The sequence below is a fragment of the Urocampus carinirostris genome, chromosome 3 (genome assembly GCF_059441175.1).
Source record: "Urocampus carinirostris isolate Australia breed hairy pipefish chromosome 3, RoL_Ucar_1.0, whole genome shotgun sequence".
NCBI lineage: Eukaryota > Metazoa > Chordata > Actinopteri > Syngnathiformes > Syngnathidae > Urocampus > Urocampus carinirostris.
The window spans coordinates 42,269,004-42,289,069 of NC_142351.1; the positions used below are offsets into that span (position 1 = coordinate 42,269,004).

General features: G+C 39.9%; 2 protein-coding genes across 8 annotated transcripts in view; both read left to right on the top strand.

The window, feature by feature from the left end:
• The first annotated feature begins 144 nt into the window (after positions 1-144).
• LOC148369757 (uncharacterized) lies at positions 145-6,124 on the top strand. 2 transcript variants are annotated; one of them, XM_088331929.1, is made up of 4 exons: positions 251-364; positions 3,094-3,154; positions 4,987-5,232; positions 5,919-6,124. In XM_088331929.1, exons 2-4 carry the CDS (start codon positions 3,106-3,108, stop codon positions 6,122-6,124), a joined length of 501 nt encoding a protein of 166 aa, XP_088188055.1. In that variant the 5' UTR covers positions 251-364; positions 3,094-3,105. The 2 variants fall into 2 exon arrangements, with proteins under 2 accessions (XP_088188054.1, XP_088188055.1); XM_088331928.1 differs by lacking the exon at positions 3,094-3,154 and having other exon boundaries at positions 145-364.
• Positions 6,125-9,005: 2,881 nt separating this feature from the next.
• slc26a6.1 (solute carrier family 26 member 6, tandem duplicate 1) overlaps positions 9,006-20,066 on the top strand; it is a 30,197-nt gene continuing 19,136 nt past the window's right edge. For 5 of the 6 annotated variants that reach the window (XM_088331920.1, XM_088331923.1, XM_088331925.1 and 2 more), the window contains exons 1-6: positions 9,019-9,098; positions 9,193-9,332; positions 11,361-11,500; positions 12,989-13,099; positions 14,881-15,014; positions 16,167-16,331. In XM_088331920.1, the coding sequence (XP_088188046.1) occupies positions 9,096-9,098; positions 9,193-9,332; positions 11,361-11,500; positions 12,989-13,099; positions 14,881-15,014; positions 16,167-16,331 (693 nt within the window). In that variant the 5' untranslated portion in view covers positions 9,019-9,095. Of the gene's footprint in view, positions 9,099-9,174; positions 9,333-11,360; positions 11,501-12,988; positions 13,100-14,880; positions 15,015-16,166; positions 16,332-20,066 lie in introns of all 6 variants that reach the window. The other variant, XM_088331921.1, reaches the window with a different exon arrangement.

Below are 20,066 nucleotides of genomic sequence, written 5' to 3' on the forward strand. Positions count from 1 at the left end.
TGTCCACAAGCCTTTAACCAAGACAGAGGGGAAAAAATGTGCAGCAACTATAAAGACTAGCCGAGAAATGAATTGGTACTGCTGTATTTCTTACAAGTGTGTCGCCAAAAAAAGGCTTCTTTCCTCAATGTCACGGTCAATGTGATGCGAGCCCCAGGGTTAAATAGTGGGTGCATTATGGGAACACGAGAATCAGCCCTCAGCATCACTGTTGATGTTGCTCACAAAGTCGCCCGAGGGCGCGCTGTGAGGGATGTGGAGGATCTTTCCATCCCTTCCACTTTTCATTTGTCGTCATTTGTCTTTCCTCAGATAAGAGAGCAACATCTGAAAGCTGACTTGTTCCATTTAACAAGCTGCAAAGGTAGACTCTATGATACGCTATTGTAGTATTTGCTTGCCTAGATTGAACTTGTGAATATAGTGAGCTGTGCAACTGTTTTACTTTTCAGATGTTTACATTTATTGTTTGTGGATTCAGCTGTATTGTCCAACTCAGCGAATAACCCTTTCTCAAAAATCTTAAATTCTTACACTGATTTTAAGCAGTTTCTCTGACTTACATGGTAATTGCTTTCATGAGAAGACTGTATTTAGCAGTGTGCCCCCCTAAGGACAGCTGAGGTGCCCGCTCACCAGAGCTGGGTCATTGAGATTTTTTTTGTAAAATTATTTTAAGTGGTTTACCGAGCTTTTGTAAAAGTACTTTCAATAAGAAACATCGTAACAACATAGAAATAGCATGACAAGTTGTTATTTTCCCAATGCATATCAAACTGGGTGCTCTTTGTGCTATTTAGTGACAAAAAGTAGTTCTCAGCTTGATAAAGGTTGGAGACCTCTCCTCTGTATGCCTCCTACTTCTTCCAATGAGGGTCTGAGTTCTGGTTGATGGTATTTTTACCATTCATCTTTTCATAAAATCTCCAGTTCAGACAGTTTTGATGGTTTCCGAGCATGGACAGCCTGCTTCAAATCATACCATGTATTTAATAATAATAATATGCAGGTCTGGGAACTGAGATGGGCTATTCAGATTGTTTTTCTTCACGCACATAGGGCGCACCATGTTAAAAGGCTCATTCTCCATAGCTGGTTCTATTTCTGTACTTATTAACACATATACACGCACTGGCTCATTGGGTACAAGTTCTGTGCGACTGACCACCTTACAACCACACAGACAAGCATACAAGTGTCAACTGGAGCAAAACTGAGTTTGGTTATGCTTTATTTAAGCATTGATCACAAAGTAGAACACTCTGATAAAAACTTGTCACAGTTCGTTTGTCAGCTTCCTCCAACTCACAAACCTTTGATTTATTAATCTTCAAATGTCTGGCAACTTCTGTTTTCATGTACCGTTTAGCATAGAAATCAAGACACCATGGCGAACGAAAACACAGAAAGCATCTAAAGGAGGGAAAGGGAGATTGTGGATTTCATTCATATTTGGGGGACAACGGTCTTCAACCTCCAGTATAGCAGAATAACTTTCGAATAGCAAGATACACTACGGCGTTAGCATCCATGAGCACTTCCGCTTACAATGCATTGTGTGTCGAGTCACGCGTCCTCTTCCACACAAGCGGGACATGATGGCAATCAAACTAGAAATGACTCAAAGTCACAGGAGACCCATAGAAGTCACATTTAGTTGGAAATGAGAATGATATTGTGAAACATGGGATATCTCCCAAAAATGTTTTCAGTCTTGACTTGGTTCAGGCTCGAACCTGTGACCCTCTATTCACAGGAGGGGGAGCCCAACCCTAAGGCCACTAAACTGGTCTCCATCTAATGCTCCGTTTGAGAGACATATTGAATGATATCCGAAATCTGAAACTCACACACGCCTCACTGGTGTGAAAATACAAAACTTGTTCTTCCGCATGAAATCCTCAGTTGAATTTGAGCATTTTTGTCTTGTTGAAGTATCTACCTTGTGGCACTTCAACTTTGACTCTTGAACATTGTAAGTATCCACTGATACTGATTCAAATCCAGGCGGCAAAACACTTGAACACAGCCCCACAGCATGATGGAACAACCACCGAAATGTACTGTGGCTAATGCTATTGTATTTTATTATAAACCCTTAGCAGACCTACAAGCACATCTAAAATCATCTTTTAGAGAATTGTTTTGCTCTTTCCAAAAAAAATATCGACGGTTAATCGTTTGATATTACCTTTGACTCAATGGTGATGCCTTTACTTGATAAAAAGTTTTTGGGTTTGGACATTTTTCACCACCTGTTGATGAAAATCATGCCTCTCACTGGCAAAACACCTACTAGCTCTATGAGTATAACCTGTGGCTTGGAACTTTTATAGCATTAATGTAAAATCTCAGGTGTCTAAATGTTGTTGTTTTTTTAAATATGTTGTTATAAGTATTTTTACACAATAAACACTAATTATACGACTAGCACTACTGAGAAAAGAAAATCACATACAAAAGTATGCATAGCCTTTGAAACGCTGGTCAAAAGCTCCAAAACCCTGTTTCTTTTGGATACGTCTCCTTTTTGATTTAATGATTATTCCTCCCTTGAACCCATTAGGTCCTATTAGGGACATGTTTATAGTTTCCCCCAAAAATGCTCTCAGACAGTTGCCAGCAGATGATGTCAAGAAAATGTACAGTTCTTCTGTAAATTGTTCTTCATTTACATTCTATTAAGGCTTGTCCTGCCAAGTTATTTTTTAGACTAGATACGTGCTACATGAAGTTGCTCTTTATCCAAACTGGTGGCTTTTTCAAGTGAAGTCAAGTCATGTTTATTTGTATAGCCCTTAATCACAAGGAGTCTCAAAGGGCTGCACATAAGCATGACATAATTCTCGAGTACTCCCCCCAGCCCCTATTCCTTGAACCTAATGTGTCAGACCTAACAGCTCTGTTAAAAGTAAGATAAAAGCAAATAGGCGCAGTGGAAAATTTAGCAAACTGGCTCTTTGAACTCAGTTGGCATTGTTAAAATATACTTAATCGAGGAACTATTCAACTTTTTAAAGACAGCTTAAATGCCACACCCCAACTTTAACATGCCGAAATTTGTTAATACTGTATACTTACTGTTCATTGCAGTCTTCCTTGAAGATGCCAAGTCAGCTTCCTCCTCTGATTGGCTCCTCCGGGAATACAACAGGTGAACTCAATTCGTACAAGTTCATTTTAAACTTCAGGAACATTTCAAAGCTCCTCATATAACAGGGGTGGGCAAACTACGGTCTGTGGGCTACATGCTACCCGTCAGGCTTCTTCATCCAGCCCGGCAAACGAAAATGGTCAAAATATAGTGACAATATATGTAATTGTAAATAAAGTGCTTCAGGTAAAACAATGTTTTTTGTGCCCAAATTGATGTTTAACAAAAGTAAATGTTAATTTTAGTCCTAACAAACAGGGGCCAGATATATATTTTGCTTTCATTCTGAAAATAATAAAAGACTACGGAAATATTACAAAAGTTTACCACAGTAAAACCACAATACAAAAATAATAATACTATCATTTCAATAAATGCTACATTGATACTACAAAAATACTACTCCAGAAGTATTACGACAGAAATGCTAAAAAAAATTGCATCCACAGTAATACAAGAAAATGTACTAAAAAAAAACAACGATGAGGAAAATATCCCCAAAATACCACAGAAATACTCAAATTTATGACAATGGAAATAGTACAGAAATACTAGAAGAATACTATTGTGGAAATACTTCAAAAATACATCTACAAAAATACTACAAAAATACCACTACAGAAATATTATGACAGATACACTGCAAAAAATACTACTACATACTGTAAATACTAAAAAACACAAACACAGAAATATGAAAAATAATAGAGATACAGTGCAAGCAAATCTACTTTTAAAAGACTACAAAATACTACAATGGAAATATTAAAACAATACCACAAGAAAAGTACTGTGGAAATACCCTTAAAAATGCTTTTACAAAAATAATAGAAAAAGACCACTCCAGTAATATGATACAAAAATACTACTATAGAAACATTATGACAGAAATACTACAGAAATACTACTACATAAATACTACAGGAATATGACAGAATACTACAAATTCTGCCATCCACGATCTGCACCGCTCATCCTCAAAAAAGAAATTTACCATGGAAATATCCCAAGAATACCACACAAATACTACAAAATACTTCTATGAACATACTACAAAAATACTAAAGCATAAACACTACAATAATACTACAAAATGTCACAATAGCAATACTACAAAATTAATACAAAAATACAAAAAAAAGTATTTTGCTTTAATTGTGAGACTTCCTGGACCAAAATGATGAAACTATTCTATTAAAAAAAAAATATATACATCTATATATATATATATATATATATATATATATATATATATATATATATATATATATATATATATATAGGCAGCACGGCGGGGCAGTGGTTAGCGCATGTGCGGCACAGTTCTGAGGTCGTGGGAACCTCCTAAGTGGGTTCAAATCCAGCTCCCGGCCTTACTGTGCGGAGTTTGTATGTTCTCCCCGTGCTTGCGTGGGTTTCCTCTGGGTAAAAACATGCATTTCAGGTGAATTGGCCGGTCCAAATTGTCCCTAGGTGTGACTGAGCGAGTGAGTTGTCTGTCCCCGTGTGCCCTGCGATTGGCTGGCAACCAGTCCAGGGTGTCCCCTGCCCACTGCCCGATGATTGCTGGGATGGACTCCAGCATCCCCGCGACCCTACTAAGGATAAGCGGTGCAGCTGATGAGATGAGATGATATATATATATATATATATATATATATATATATATATAAACCATTTGGGTGTCTGCATGTGTATTTATTTATAAATGAAAAAAATGGACAGGCCCCTTGACCAAATGTTTGAACTCAATGCAGACCACCACTCTAAATAGTGTCCCACCCCTGTTATAGGATGATCTGAGTCAGCTCTATTTTACATTTGGGTTCCAGTTATGCCTCATTCCCGGTCATGGACTCTTCAGCGTAGCAAAAATAGAAAGCCGAGCCCTCAGAAGAAAACCTCTGCTTGTGAAGGACGACTTCCTTTCCTCAGTGGCTCCACGCTGGGACCCTGGAGAACCCATCTTCTCTCTAACTCCTCATTAGGATCTGTTCATGGATCCCTCTGCTCAAAACCGCCTCCCCCTTCATCATCGGATCACAACCAACTGCTGACTTCGAGTTTCAGCTCACAATGTAAAACTTAAGAGATATACAAATGCCCTCAAATGAGCAAATACACTGGTACCTCTACATACGAGCTTAGCCAGTTCCGGGAACGTGCTCGTTGCTCCAACTGCTCGTGTAACGAGCAAATTTTCCTGATATGCAATCATTAAAACTAAATTCCCGGGTCGAGCGTTCCCAAAAGGATCAATTTGAACCATTAATCGTCATATAACACTTCTTCTGAATCACTAAAAACACATTCAAATAGTAACTCATAAAACAAATAAGATTACATTCATGCAATAAAATGCCGGTTTATTATGAGTACTTACCATGGAGAAACTCGAGTCTTGGTAACTAAGGTACGTGCGACCTGGTGGGCGTGAATAGGAGATGCTGGTGCGGGGAAAATAACGGCGATGATACTCACTTACAGCAACTTAAACTATCATGACTTTTGTTTTCCCTGTTTCAGTTTTCATTCATCACTTTCTTATGCTCTTTTAGCTGGACTCACACCGCTATCACTTTCTTCAGGTCTTGAGAAAAATAAAATAAGATAAACGTATCTCTGGAAATCTATCTCTAGCAAGCAGGATTTTGCTAAAAAAAAAACTTTTGTATCGAAATTCTCGTGTGTAGAGGTTCTCGTAAAAAAAGAGGTACCACTGTACTCAAATTGATATTGTCTCTCTATCTCTCTTTACATGAAGTGTTGGAAGAATTTAGTAGCCAGGAGAAGATACGGGCCCAGTCGGTTCAGCCAACCCGCCTCCCTCCAATGCTTCCTATCAGCGATCTCAGCTTCACTCGCAGTTTTACTTTCTCGTTCTTTGAGCTTCCTCTTCACCATTCACCTCCATGGCGACCGGAACGCATGAGAAACCTGATGCAGCTTTTGAGGGAGACATACTACTGATCCGCTCTGTGGTCTACCCCCAATAAAAACTACTACAACAAAAATACTGCGGTCTTTTGTCCATTTCTGAATCACTTAATAACTTTAGAAAAAGTAGGGGTGGGCTGATCGATCCATGTGTCGATATCATCGATACTAAGCAAGTACTCTGATGAGGTGCTTTAGATACGTCACCTCTCCAACACTTTGCTGCAAGCGTTGTGTCTCTATGTAGATAGCACAGCCCTTGTCTCTCTTACCCGGTGCCCTCAGCCACTTTCTGAGTCCATGCTAGTTTAATTGACTGACAGGCGCACTTTTAGCACCTCTCTTTAACTGGACTGCTGCATCTTGCAGATCATGTGGAAAAGGGCCAAATCTATGGGTGACCCCTTATCAGAAGCTAAATATGATATCTGGAGGGACCAACTTGGGTGCCGAGGTGCTTAACTTGTTTGAGTGTTTGGGCATTTGGGTTGGCCATGGTACAAACATTTTGTGTGTGTTTTTTGCTACTTTTCCCCTTATTTCTTTTTTTCATGTGTGTTTGTCTTGCTGTTGGTCACCCCTCTTGAGGGACATGACCAGGGTAGATAGAAAGATAAAAATATGACAGCGGCAAACAGGAAGTGCAGCACAGTGAGGAATTACAGAAAACAACAAAGCCAGGTGTCATTTGTGTGGTAAAGTGGTCTGCTACCGTGGCAAATTTCTGTAAACACTTGAAAAAACTTCTCTCACAAAGAGCAACGAGCAGCAACCAAATGTGTAAACGTGTTACTGTTCCTGAACAAAAACCTGTAAATCCATTGCCACTAAGCTCGTTACATTGCTGATTTTCTGTTTCAACTCTCTTCAATTTTGTTCTGTAGCAGTTGTTGTAGTAGAAGTATTTTTTAATTTCTATACTTTTAAAGGATTTTAGGTCGTATTGTGGGCAGCACAGCGGCGCAGTGGTTAGTGCGTGTGCGGCACAATTCTAAGGTCTTGGGAACCTCCTGTGTGGGTTCAAAACCAGCTACCGGACTTACTGAGCGGAGTTTGTATGTTCTCCCTGTTATTACGTGGGTTTCCTCCGGGCACTCCGGTTTCCTCCCACATTTCAAAGACATGCATTTCAGGTGTATTGGCCGGTCCAAATGGTCCCTAGGTGTGACTGTGCGAGTGAGTTGTCTGTTCCTGTGTGCCCTGCGATTGGCTGGCAACCAGTTCAGGGTGTCCCCTGCCCACTGCCCGATGATTGCTGGGATGGGCTCCAGCACCCCCGCGACCCTACTGAGGATAAGCGGTGCAGCTAATGAGATAAGATGAGGTCGTATTGTTTACACTATTTGCACTTTCTCACTTTATTTTCAAAATACTGTGTAATGGAAGGTACTGTTGACATGTTGAAATTTTTTATAATTGTCTTTTCGTTACGTAGGTTCTTTTTTATTTGTCTCTCATGGCTTTTGTTCTAAAACAATTGTAAGAAATATTTCTACTTTTTTCCTAGTGTTGAAGTTCGAAATATTGTTAGGAGGTGTGCTTACAAAAACTAAAATATTTTCTCTATAAAAAGGGACAATGTGTAAAAATTGACCACTAGGTTTTGCTTTTTTGTGTACTACAACCCAAAACTAGAGTTAAAAAGCACAAGGAAGAATAAAAACCACGGAGACTCAAAGTGACCAAAATGCACTCTCATTTTTTTCCCCGCCTTTCACAAGGTTTTTGGTTTTCGGCGGATATCCGTACCAGCAAGACTCTAGGTGAGCCTTGTATTCTATAGAATAAAACCACATTTCAAGTGACAAGTATTTTTGAAAACTGCACATTTATATGATAGTTCTTGTATTTTTGCTTATTATTTAAAGAAACATTGTATTTTTCTTTTTTTCTTTTAGGGGGAGATAAAATAATGCACTTAGTTTAAAAAACTCAGAAGAACCTTCATTAATAGTCTTTTTTTTAAATTAATGATTAAAAAAAAATAATTATCACCCGCAAGTGGTGGATAAGTGGTTTGCGCCTTCTGAGGTCATGAGTTCAAATCCAGCAACCATCCTTCCTGTGTGGAGTTTGCATGTTCTGTTCATGCCTGCGTGGTTACTCCGTTTTCCTCCCACATTCCAAAGAGCATACATGTAAGTTTAATTGGCCGAATCCAAATTGTCTGGTGTGAATGAGCGAGTGAGTTGTCTGTCCTGCGTGCCCGGAACTGGCTGGCAAATACTTAGGTTCAGGGTGTCCCCTGCCCACTGCCGGAGATTCCTGGCATTGTCTCCAGCACCCCCGTGACAGTACTGATGATAAGCAGTGGAGACAATGAATTATCACCCACGAGCAAGGGTAGTGACAAAATTTTTGTTGGGGATCTAAGTTATGAATATCGGTGTGTGTGTGTGTCTGTTTTTTGTTTGTCTGTTCGTTTGTGTCTTTTCAACAAAAGAAGAGAGAAGTTTAGATACAACCATCTTACACAGGCAGTCAATAACGTTACCTTATAAGTGAAAAATGCCCTAAAGCTCACTGAGCACTTTTGGTTTTGTAGACAGAAAGGCCAAGAAAGCGATGAATGGACTTACCCCCTTCCCCCATGCTTCGTCACGCGCCCCCTGTTTGATTTCCCAAAGTGGTGGAACAAATGAGTATTTTTTGGTAGAGGCGGTTGGGAACAGAGTGTGACATACATGACGTCTTTGAAGAGAGGTGGGCTTAACATGAGCTCCTGGTATGTTTTGGCCTTCTTTACTTAAGTGACCAGAGTGGAGCTTTCGATTCATTTCCTAGCAAAGCACAACAGAGGCAATCGAATCCTGAACCGTCCGCCGGGTTGTAAACACTCTGCAGCGTACACAGCTCAAGGCTTCACTGCACACCCTCCCCCACTCACGTGTCTTTTGCTCACTGGTCTCATTTCGGCATGTGAACTGCATTTGCGAGGATCGCTCCAAAAGGTCATCATGTCTTCTTCCTTTGCTGGAGCTGCACAATCTCTCAACCCACTCGCATGGTAGAAAAGAGCATGAAGACACATTTAAGTCCCTCATTTATATCAAATATCTATTCAGTGTTGTTTATGGTTTAAGCACTTGACCTATTTTTAGATGGACCTAAGTGAGCAAAGTGAGCAGCGTGTTACCATGTATGGCCCCGATGAGGCCCTGGATGAGGCCAGGCTAGAGGCGATCGGGCAGCGAGTAGAAGCATCCGCCTCCTTCTTGGATTGGGTGAAGCCGCGATGCCGGTGAGTTAAATGATGACAGGTTCACTGCATGCTTTCGTTCGGGACAATGCTTCTCAATTATATCCTGTCCTGCCCGCCCATGAAAGAAGAAAACCGTCAATTTGTCTCTTAAATTGTTTTAAGTACACCTCTATGTAACAATTTTAAAGATATATTGTAAGACAAAATTCAATAAAACCGCCAAAGCCGATTACCAGCATATTTTCTGCAGCATATTTTATTTACCACTTATAAATTTACCACTTAAAATGTCTCTCATTCCTATGGTTGAGTGTTGAGGCTCAATTTGACAGGGTGTGGACAAATTTCTCTTTGTCAATACTTCACAAAATACTGCAAACAAGGATACCAAATATTTACCTTCAGCGCAGTGTCTCTCTCCTGCAGTTTCCATTTGAAAATGTAAAACAGTGTAGATTTGAATAATTAGCAAAAATACACGAACTCTTACATAAAATTCCATATGAAAAAAATAATCCTACTACTATTAGTATTACTACTCCTACTTCCACTACTAATATATCAATAAACTGACATGCCATGGGCGTAACCTCAAGCAAATTTAAGCCAACTACCCCCAAATTATAGCATTTTAAAAACTCTCTTTTGCTTAATAAAGGATAGGATAGGCTTGAATATGATGAAAATTGCTACATTTAAAAAAAATTCAAACATAAAACAAAATAAAAGTGTGAACAACGCAGCGTTGGAAAAAATGTTCAGTCAATTTGATTTCTTGCATTGCTCAATTATTGTCTTTTTCCATTTTTTTCGCTTGTCTTTTCCTCTTCGTATTTTTCTTTCTTTTTCTTTATCTTCTTTTATGTTTCTTTTTTTTCCCATTCTTTGCACAAGGCCAGGCCTAAAAAGTTGAGAAGAAAATGGTCCAGTTTGGTCACTTTAAGCGTCTCTAGTTGGTAAGATTAATTGTGCTTTGTTGCACTTTTCAGTTGCACTAAACAAAACAGAGACATATAGCGGTCCAATACTACACACTGTCCCTGTAAGTCTATAATTTTCGTTGTACATAATCAGTTCAAAACAACTATGAAAAGTGATTTCACGTTTGTCCCCTTTTTTTGTTAGTTTGGCCTAAAAATGGTAAAATCAAGAAAAGGCCGGTTTAAAATACAGTCCAAACGCCAACACAAACCCCCAAAAAGATGAACATTTTTTAATTTGTACTCGAGAAATGAGTTTAATGAGGCTGCGATGGTGACTTTAAGCCAGGAGATGGTGGCAGTGGGTAACAAAGTTTCAAATTCTGGACAGAACTTCATAATGAGTTTCTATTTATAGGATTTCATAGAGATGTACAACGTAACCGTGTCTGTTTGGTGTAACACCATGATAGTCAACAATAGTTGGGACTATACCCTATAAATTCTTGACCGAACCATGCATCTACTCCGTTACTTTTGCTCCAAAAAACTCATTCACCACAAAAGACAACAAAATTTGTTGAAAACCAGTTTTGAAATCAGTGCTCACGACAGATTTGGACGTCAATCATCCACTTAAGTAAGCTGGCTAAGAAGTGTTAAGCGAGGTTTAGTTTTGTCGAAAAATGATCACGTGTTTTGAATTAAAACTTTGATACCGTTAACGACTAAAGACGTGAAAAATATGTTTAAAATTTGTTGCCATTAAAAGCTTTGGATGCCAATCCTTCATTTTCCATCTGAATAGGTTGAGAAAGGTTTAAGTGGAACCATCCCATATGTTCATCACTCTGTTTTCCTCATTACGAAAGGTACAAATGTGATGAAAATATCGGATATTGCCTCGAAAGCATTTATACAGGCTACTTAAACAGAAAGTGGAGATTTGCCGACTAAAACCGTCAATGGCATTTAATTCAGAATTAATTTTTAACGTCTCTAGTCGTGATTGGAAGTCAACGAGTTATGTTTGGAATGATAAAGAGAAGATAAGCATGTACTCATAAAAATAACCATACCTGGCTCACGAGCCATACGTTCACATTCCCTGGTCTAGTGTCAGCATTTAAATTTGCGTTTGTTTCAGGTGTTCAGCTTCCAAGTTGAAGGAGACTCTACTGGGCTTGTTTCCCATACTGTCATGGCTGCCCCACTACTCCATCAGAGCAAGCGCAACAGGAGACTTGGTTTCTGGCCTGAGTGTGGGTGTCATGCATCTGCCACAGGGTGAGCAACCATCGACAGGGACAGCACATGATATCATCTAAAAAAGTGGTGTAATGAGTGAATTGTCTGTCTATGTATGCCCTGATCCACCGATCAAATGGTGAAAAAAAAACTCAGGTTAGTTAATTTGTAATCTACCAGACAGAAACATAATCACTGTAAACATGGTACAATGGGATGCAGAATTCAATTCCAACTCCAGTTTTTCCACAAAGTTGAAGACAGTTACCTCATCCATCCATCCATCATCTCTACCTTTGGGGTGCTGGAGCCAATCCCAGCTATCTCCAGGCAGTGGGCAGCAGACACCCTGAACAGGTTGCCAGCCAGTTGCAGGTCACTGATACGTCATATACAGATTAGTATATGTATGATGATATATTTCTGTAGTACAGTGGTTAACACATTCATCTGACATGGTTTGAGACCAGGTAGAAACATTTGTTGGCCAGGAGACAGGCCCCACCCAAGAGACACTACAAAAACCCCGTACGACCTTAATGGTCAGGGATCTACAGCATTTTTCAGATCTTCCACAAACTCTGGACTTTGGCTGGGCCATTCTAACACATTTATATTATTAGTTTTAAACATTTCTGTTGTAGATTTTGCTTTATGTTTGGAGTTTGCCTCTCAGAAGGTAAACATGCACATATTCTCAGGTCTTTTGCAGACGCCAACCGATTGTCTGCCAGAATCGCCCAGTATTTTGCACCATCCATCTTCCCATCAACTGCAATGATCTTCCGAGTCTTTGTTGAAGAAAAGTAACCCCAAAGCATGATGCTGCCACCACCATGTTTGTGATCTGCAGTGTTAGTTTTATGCCAAATGTAACGCTTTGCACTCAGCCCCCCAAAAAATCAATTTTGGTCTCATCTGAGCACCTTGTACCACATGATTTTTGTGTCTCCCATGTGGCTTCCTGCAAATGCCAGCCGGGCCTTTTTATAATATTCTTAGAGAAGGGTTTTCTTCTTGCCAATTTCTGTAAAGGGCAGAGTACGACTCTTGTTTGCTTCTTTGATTATTGTTTTGTTCTTTTGTTGGACCAAAAGTTTAGAAGGATGGCCAGGCCTTGGTAGGCTCGCAGTGGTCTCTCCATTTTGAAATTATTGCTCGCAAAGTGCTACGTGAGATGTGTAAATGTTGCGAAATCTTCTTGTATCCCATTTCTGCTTTGAACTTTCCCACAACTTTATCCCGGACCTGCCTGGTGTGTTCTTTGGTCTTCATAATGGTCTCTGATTTCAGACTGGTCTTTATAATGCTGTTGCAATGCTGTCTTCATATTGCTGTCTATAAGTTTGAAGTCTGAAATTTGGCGGTATGACAAAAAAGTTCTAGGGCCAATACTTTCGGTAGGCACTGTATATTTTGCATTTGGATAGTATGAAATGTAATATTTATCCAATTTATTGTTTGTGATCACGAAATTGACAAAGACTGGAGCAGATATCGAGACAAGTTTTTTTCCAATCTTACCAGGTATGGCCAATGCCATGTTGGTCGGCGTCCCTCCAGTGTTTGGCCTCTACACATCGCTCTACCCGCTGATCATCTACTTTGTATTCGGCACCTCGAGACATCTTTCCTTGGGTGAGTGTTAATCTTCATCATACATGACAACAATTTCCAAGTTTTGTAATATTGAAACGTGTCACTGCATGTACAGCAATGATTGTATAATTTCTTACATTTTTATTATTTTAGTCATTTCTATCTCCTTTGCCTATTTAGTTGTAATTGATGCGCTTCATAATTGTTTACTTATCTGAGAGTACCGTAAAATTCGCATCTGATTGTAAGTCGCACCCAGTACATTTTCAAAGGAAAAAAACATTGTGTACATACATAAGCCGCACCTGACTATAATCCGCGTGTTCCCACATTGAAACTTGAGATATTTATAAAGGAAGACAGTACACAACAAGAGTTTGAGTAATATATTGTACCTTAACCACTCCCGGACCTTTTCAAAATATATCACAATCAGTCCAAAACTAGATACCCGAAAACTATAAATCCGGCGTAACTCACACCATTAAGTCCCCGGGCCGTCTCCAGCTACTTTGATTGTTGGTAAGAATGGCTTTGTTACATCAAGGACAATCCATAGAATCCAACCGTGTAAAATATTTATTTCAAAACACACGATAATGCCGACGGCAAATAAGAATCCGCCTTTAACATTTCTGCTTCGTTGGACGTTGCTTCTTGCAATCCTCTCATTTTCGCCATATTAGTTCTGTTTGCAAATAAATAGAATCGTAAAATTATTCCCATTATGGTTGTTAGCCCTCCCCTATGGATTGACACCTTTTCTATGAGGAGGGTCTGTTCATGCTAGTTTTATGCATGAAACAATGCATGAATTAGCCGCATCGCTGCATAAGCTGCAGGGTTGAAAGCTTGGGGGAAAAGTCACGGCTTATAGTCCGAATTTTACGGTAATTGATTTCTTCATGATACATCCATTCATTCAGTTGTTATTCAGTCTCTAGGTCATAGGTGTCAAACCAATTTTACCTTTGGGGCCACATGCTAGAAATGGATTCTTACAAGGGCCAGACTAGTAAACTAATGAAATGAAAAGTGCACCTTGGTTGGAAGGCTGGGAGTCTTTTCGGAATGTCACAATGAAATTATGATTTAGTGATGTACGATTTGATTATGTAACGGTTATTTTATTAACCTTACTAAGATTCAATCTCTTGCAGTGTTTATCAACTGTGTATTTGTGAAAAAAAAAGCAGAACAACAATTGAAATAAAAATTGAATACAAACAATTTAAATGATCCATTTAATGATTTAAAAGTCATTCTGATTTTTCTTATTTGCAATTAAAATGTTGTGAATTGTCTCTCGGCATTGTCTGGCAGGTCACATTAAATGATGTGGCCTGCCATAATTGCCCCAGGGGCCATGGGTTTAATGTCTTCTAGGTTGTTTCAAGTGGTGATTTTAGTTTGCAGTTTGGAGAAGAACCTTTATTTGATCGGTAGTGGCCGGTCATGACAAACGGCTGGAGTGAAATAGGGTTTTCTTCAACTAACTCGAAAGTTGTGTTTTTCTCATAGCCCGCCCTTTTAGTATAAAAGTGATTGTCAGACATTTTGACTGTGTAGTTGTAAAAGAAACAGATTTGTTATGTTTGTCATTTGTGGCCAGAATATTATGTAATAAACACCTCAACTGAGCTGCTGATCTCCCATGCTTGTTTCACTCGTCAAACAACCAGGATGTTAAACGTAGTGAAAGAAAAGTAAATTCTCTTCACAATTTAAACCCCTTTTTACATCGTATTACAAAAAACTACTTAATTTAGCAGACATGTGACTTCAACGCTTACCTGACTAAACGGTGTATTGTGTCTCAGGAACCTTTGCTGTCCTTGCCATAATGATCGGGTCTGTCCCTGCAATTGTGGAGTTACCCGATGACGATCCCGATGCGGTGGCAGTAAAAGTGGACATAGCTGTCCAGCTTACCTTGCTCTGTGGTCTCATACAGGTAAAACACACAAATGTACATGCATTTACCGTACAATTTATCCTGAGTCTTTTATCTTGTTGTTTACTTGAAAGCCTTTATTACGTGTTTACCCTTGAGTGCCACGTCTAATTTGGATTCACTGCGTTGTTATCAATGATTCTAGAGACAATTTAAAGTATATACAGTTCCCTTTGTTTTCCGACACTCATAAAAGACTCCATTTACCTGGGCCACTACTTCTCTGACCTGCTACTTTGTGTTTGATGCTACAGCAAGGATTTCAAACTAGCCCCCAGGATGATGGTTTGATTCCCCCGTTAATAAAGACAGTGTTTTGTATTTGTCCACTAGATGTCGCTGTAATATGTAATGCAACCAAAAATTAATCCAAGAAAGACTACAAACTATGGAGACTGAAAGTGAGCAAAAAGCACCCGAGTTTTTTTTTTTTGAAAACTCCATTTGGCCCAACCACACCTGGGTACTAGCCGTGGCACCCCTGTGCTACAGCTTCCTTAAAAGGGACATGGTGTATTATTGGGCACCTCCTAGTGGTGAAAAACGTAAATCATTCCCCCGAAAATATGTATTTAAATATTAATCTGAAAAACATCAACTGTTATGTAGGCTAGCCTAGGGGGAGGTGAAATGCTTGTGCGCCATCATCTTGGTAGGGTACCCCCAAAACAAAAACCTTATGAAAAAATGGGAGAAGATAAATCATCTGATTTGGTCACTATGACTCTCCATAGTTTTTAATCTTCCCTGAGCTTAGTAGCACTCGTTTTCAGTTCCACCCCACAATAAAGCAACATCTAGTTGTCAAATATTACAGTGTAAAAGAAATACTAACAGGCTCACTGCTGCTAAATGTCTTTGCACTACTTTTTCATTGCACTATTGTTCTCATGCACTAACACTTTAGGCCAGTCTCCAAGCACTACCTTGTAAATATCTTGTCTTTTTATCTTACTTTTCACTTTTAAATTTTGGCTACGTTTTTATCCTGGAGTGCAGTACCACATTGAACCTTGTGAACAATGCTAGCCGTTTTGTTATCAATGACAATTAAGACAGTTCTAATTGTAATTGCACTTTTAAACCCATTCAATTGTTTTATATTGTTAATTCTCCGTAATGTTCATGCATGTACGTATTTCTCCAATCCAGCTCCTACTGTTTACGCTGCGCTGTGGATCGGTGTGCCGCTGGTTGTCCGATCCTCTGGTCAGAGGTTACACGACAGGCGCTGGCCTGCATGTCATTGCCATGCAGTTGCCCCTCATGACTGGAATACATGCACAGAGACACACCGGACCCATGGCCTCTGCTTGGGTTGGTTGCAATGACACAAACACGCACAAAACACACTTAGACTGCTGGAAACTTCCGCTAACTATCTGACCTCCAGTCCTTCAAAATAAGACACCACCTGATTGAACCTCACCAAATAATCTTAACCACAGAATGATAACAAATCCAAATCAATTCAAAGGGATCTATATTTGTGAACTTAAATGAGGATTTTTGCCGTTATTGTCCATCATAGAGGTCTCCAACTTGATGACTTCAGGCCCCATGTGGCCCCTTGAAAATGTCTGAAAAGAAATCACCAGGGAATTAAAAATTTGGTTGACTCCAGAAATCTTGCAAACGGCCAAACAAAGCTAGTAGAGAGTTCACGCCTCGGTCAAAAAAAAATTAAAACAATAAAACAAATCATTCTATAGGCCTTATCTTATCAACAAATACAATAGAAATAAATACATGTTGCTATATTTTTAACTTTTTGTATTGTATTGTAAAGAAAGCAACCCCTAAAAATGAAAATTCTGTCTCCACTTAAACTATTTGGCAAATGTGACTGTTGTATATGTGCAATTTTCCTGGAAAAAAACATGTGAAAAATTTGTAAACACTCAAAATAAGGAGAGAACACATCAATGGATCTCGAACTTGCAATGAAAACTGGAGGGAGAGCCCAAACTTACGAATAGAAATTCCAACCTGTTCTGACAGCGAGCCCTTTCTTTTTAAAAAATCTTCTAGGTTTCAAAAAGCAGATCCTCCCTAAAAGGTGTGGATTCAAGGAACAGCAACATGATTGGCCGAAAGTAGTTAAAATAATGCACAACGGTGTGCAATAGTAGTCAAATAACAAACTGGCATTCTGTGCAATCTACATTGAAGTGATGTCCAAAATTAAAAACAGAATAAACCTTTCCCAGGGCTTCTCCTATTTTTACTTTATTTTAATTTTCCACCCATCCATCCATTATCTGTATCGCTTATCCTCATTAGGGTCACGGGGGTTCTGGAGCCCATCCCAGCTATCTTCGGGCAGCGGGCAGGGGACACCCTAGACTGGTTGCCAGCCAGTCGCTGGGCACACAGAGACAGACAACCACTCACTCACTCATTCACACCTAGAGACAATTTGGACCAGCCAAGTAACCTGACATGCATGTTTTTGGAATGTGGGAGGAAACCGGAGTGCCTGGAGGAAACCCATGCAAGCACGGGGAGAACATGCAAACTCCACACAGGAAGGTTCGATCCCATGACCTCAGAAATGTGTTGCGCATGCGCTAACCACTACTCCGCCGCTCTACCCTATTTTTTTTAATTTAATTATTATTATTATTTTTTTGGGGGGGGTTTAGTTTTATTTATTTATTTATTTTTTATCCTGTGACAGGCAGATTTGGCTTCCTTTCTGGTATCCTCCCCTGACACCCATTGTAGCTTGCGCAAGAGTAATGAAGAACAATAGCATTTCTTCCTCTGTGTGTTTCCTTTTACATCAGGGTTATGAGACGAGATGCAGGTCAAAAAGCGGTGGAGATGTTCCTTCAAAGGTTTTTTTCCAGAATGTTTCAAACTACAGGCAATGGCTGTAGGAATTAAAAAATGCGGCGTGGTTTACTATCGTTCTTACACAAAAAGGGCAGTCATTAATATAATTGTAAAACGATGACAAAATTAAACCATAAAGGGATCCCACGGTTAAATAGAGAAATGGTCTATTAAGGATAGTCTCGTCATCCTAGGGGAAATCTTGCTCAAACCGCTCAACATTAGCCTGAGGGAATCAATAGCATGTTAACACGGACAAAGGCAGCACTTTACCTAATGTGATTTTCCGCACTGCCATTTTGAACTGATTACATCTTCTCATGAGCTGAAATTGGTGTTTCTAGTCCACTCAAAGGAGTGAAGTGTTCGAACTGAATTTGGCACTTTTGACTATAAAATCAAACACAACTGAAGTAACATGATTACGAGTAAATAAATGAAGAAGTTATAAATCAAACAAATCTAAAATCATGACCAAATATGTCAGTTCTTTCTTCACCTGAGAGACATAGAGCATTATACGCTGTCAGGTGCTAGTTGTTATCTTTACAGGATGGCCACTCCTTAGGGAGATTAGCAACAACCATGAACCTTCTCTATTTCTTGACACCACAACTGATAAATTCAAGGTCTTTTAAGTGTACAAAACATTTTTTTACACATTCCAGTGCGATGCAAATTAATTTTTTAGCTTTTAATTAGTGGAAATGCAGCATTGATCAACTCTTCCCATCCCCCATGCAATGTAAATCAAATCAAATAAAATATAGAGGGTGGGTTCTGGGTGGCTGTATACCTTAACCGCATGGGTCGCAGGGGCACCATTTGTCACGACCCAGAATGGAGTCTCGGACCCAATTGCGTTCGTTTTAAAGGAATCTTTATTGGATTGAGCTGACAGAGCTGGCTTTGGAAGCCGATGGTTGTCGGTCGCTAGCAGCGTTGGACGGAATGGCAGTTCCGTGACAGGTAGGCAGAATCAATACGTCTTAGCGGGCAGGTCGATGGCCGGGGCAGGAGAGTAGATTGTAAACGCGGGGCAGAAACAGGTCGGAACCGAAGGCAGGAATCAAAACAGGAGAGTAGTCTTTGGTACTTGGTAATCTGGCAAAACACACAGGAACACAAAGGTACGGTCTGACGTCCTTCTCTGGGCGCTGACCGCTTAAGAAGAGAACGTCAGCCCATCAAAGAGCGCGCTCCAGCGCGCCAAACGATTGCCACAGGTGTCTTCACTATGGCAATCATGACACCATTTTCATGTGGTGAGTCTTGGGCAAGTACACCCTGGTGGCGCCCATTCCTCTCCAGCCCAACAAATGACAAAAATATTATCCATAAAATGAGTTTATGGAAACTGTATGTGTCTAACTCAAGGTATTTAGAGGTGGGTGAAAATATGATTTTATTGAATAGTTTATGCAGAAATCAAATCCTCAATTTATTGTTTATAACAAACATGTGCTGTTTCTTTGATGGTTACAGAATGGAGTTACTGTCAGAGCCAGAACAGGAGGAGGGCCCGGATGCGTAACATTTACTCACAAGTTTATTGAGAAATAGAGGAAAACAAACGCCAGCAATCTGGTGCTCGCTGGACAAGGGAAGCAAGCGGCTCACGGATCGGAGCGTGATCTGAATGCGGAAGTGGGTCTCCCGAAACGGGAGATCGAAGCGTGGTCAAACAGGCAAAACGTGTCGATAGCCGGAGCGGGAGATCAGAGCGTGGTCGGTGGTCAGAAACGGGTCGCAGCCGGAGCCAAACGGGGAATCAGGAACAGACGAGCGGTATACGGGTGAAAACGGGACCGACGGGAGCCAGAGTCAAAGTGCTTGCCTTGCGTATGAGGAGGTTCGCTGACGGACTGACAGGGAGTGACTGGCGCACTGGGTATAGATGGAAGGGGAATTAATCAGGCAACAAGCAGCCACTGGCCCCAAACGAGCGGGCACAGGTGAGGGCAATGAGTAATCATGACAGTTACGGTAATTGGAGAACTATAGAAAATCATTTTTTGCGGGGTTTATATCCTAAAAGGAAGTAGTGAAATCTGTGAAGACATTGCCTTTATTTTGTACATTAAATACTGTACATTTAACTCAAAGAACAAAACTATTTCCAACCCCTCACCACTAGTTACAATTTTCATTTAGATTAGAAGTTACAGAAGATTTTCCTCTGGACAATTTATTTTTGGTTACTAATTTTACATT

Bases quoted from the DNA above. Each gene is read 5' to 3' on its own strand.
- LOC148369757 (XM_088331928.1), top strand. From the start codon at position 145: ATGCGAGCCCCAGGGTTAAATAGTGGGTGCATTATGGGAACACGAGAA. The intron at 365-4,986 runs GTAGACTCTATG...TTTGGGTTCCAG, and splicing joins CCATTTAACAAGCTGCAAAG to TTATGCCTCATTCCCGGTCA. The intron at 5,233-5,918 runs GTAAAACTTAAG...CTTTACATGAAG, and splicing joins TTCGAGTTTCAGCTCACAAT to TGTTGGAAGAATTTAGTAGC.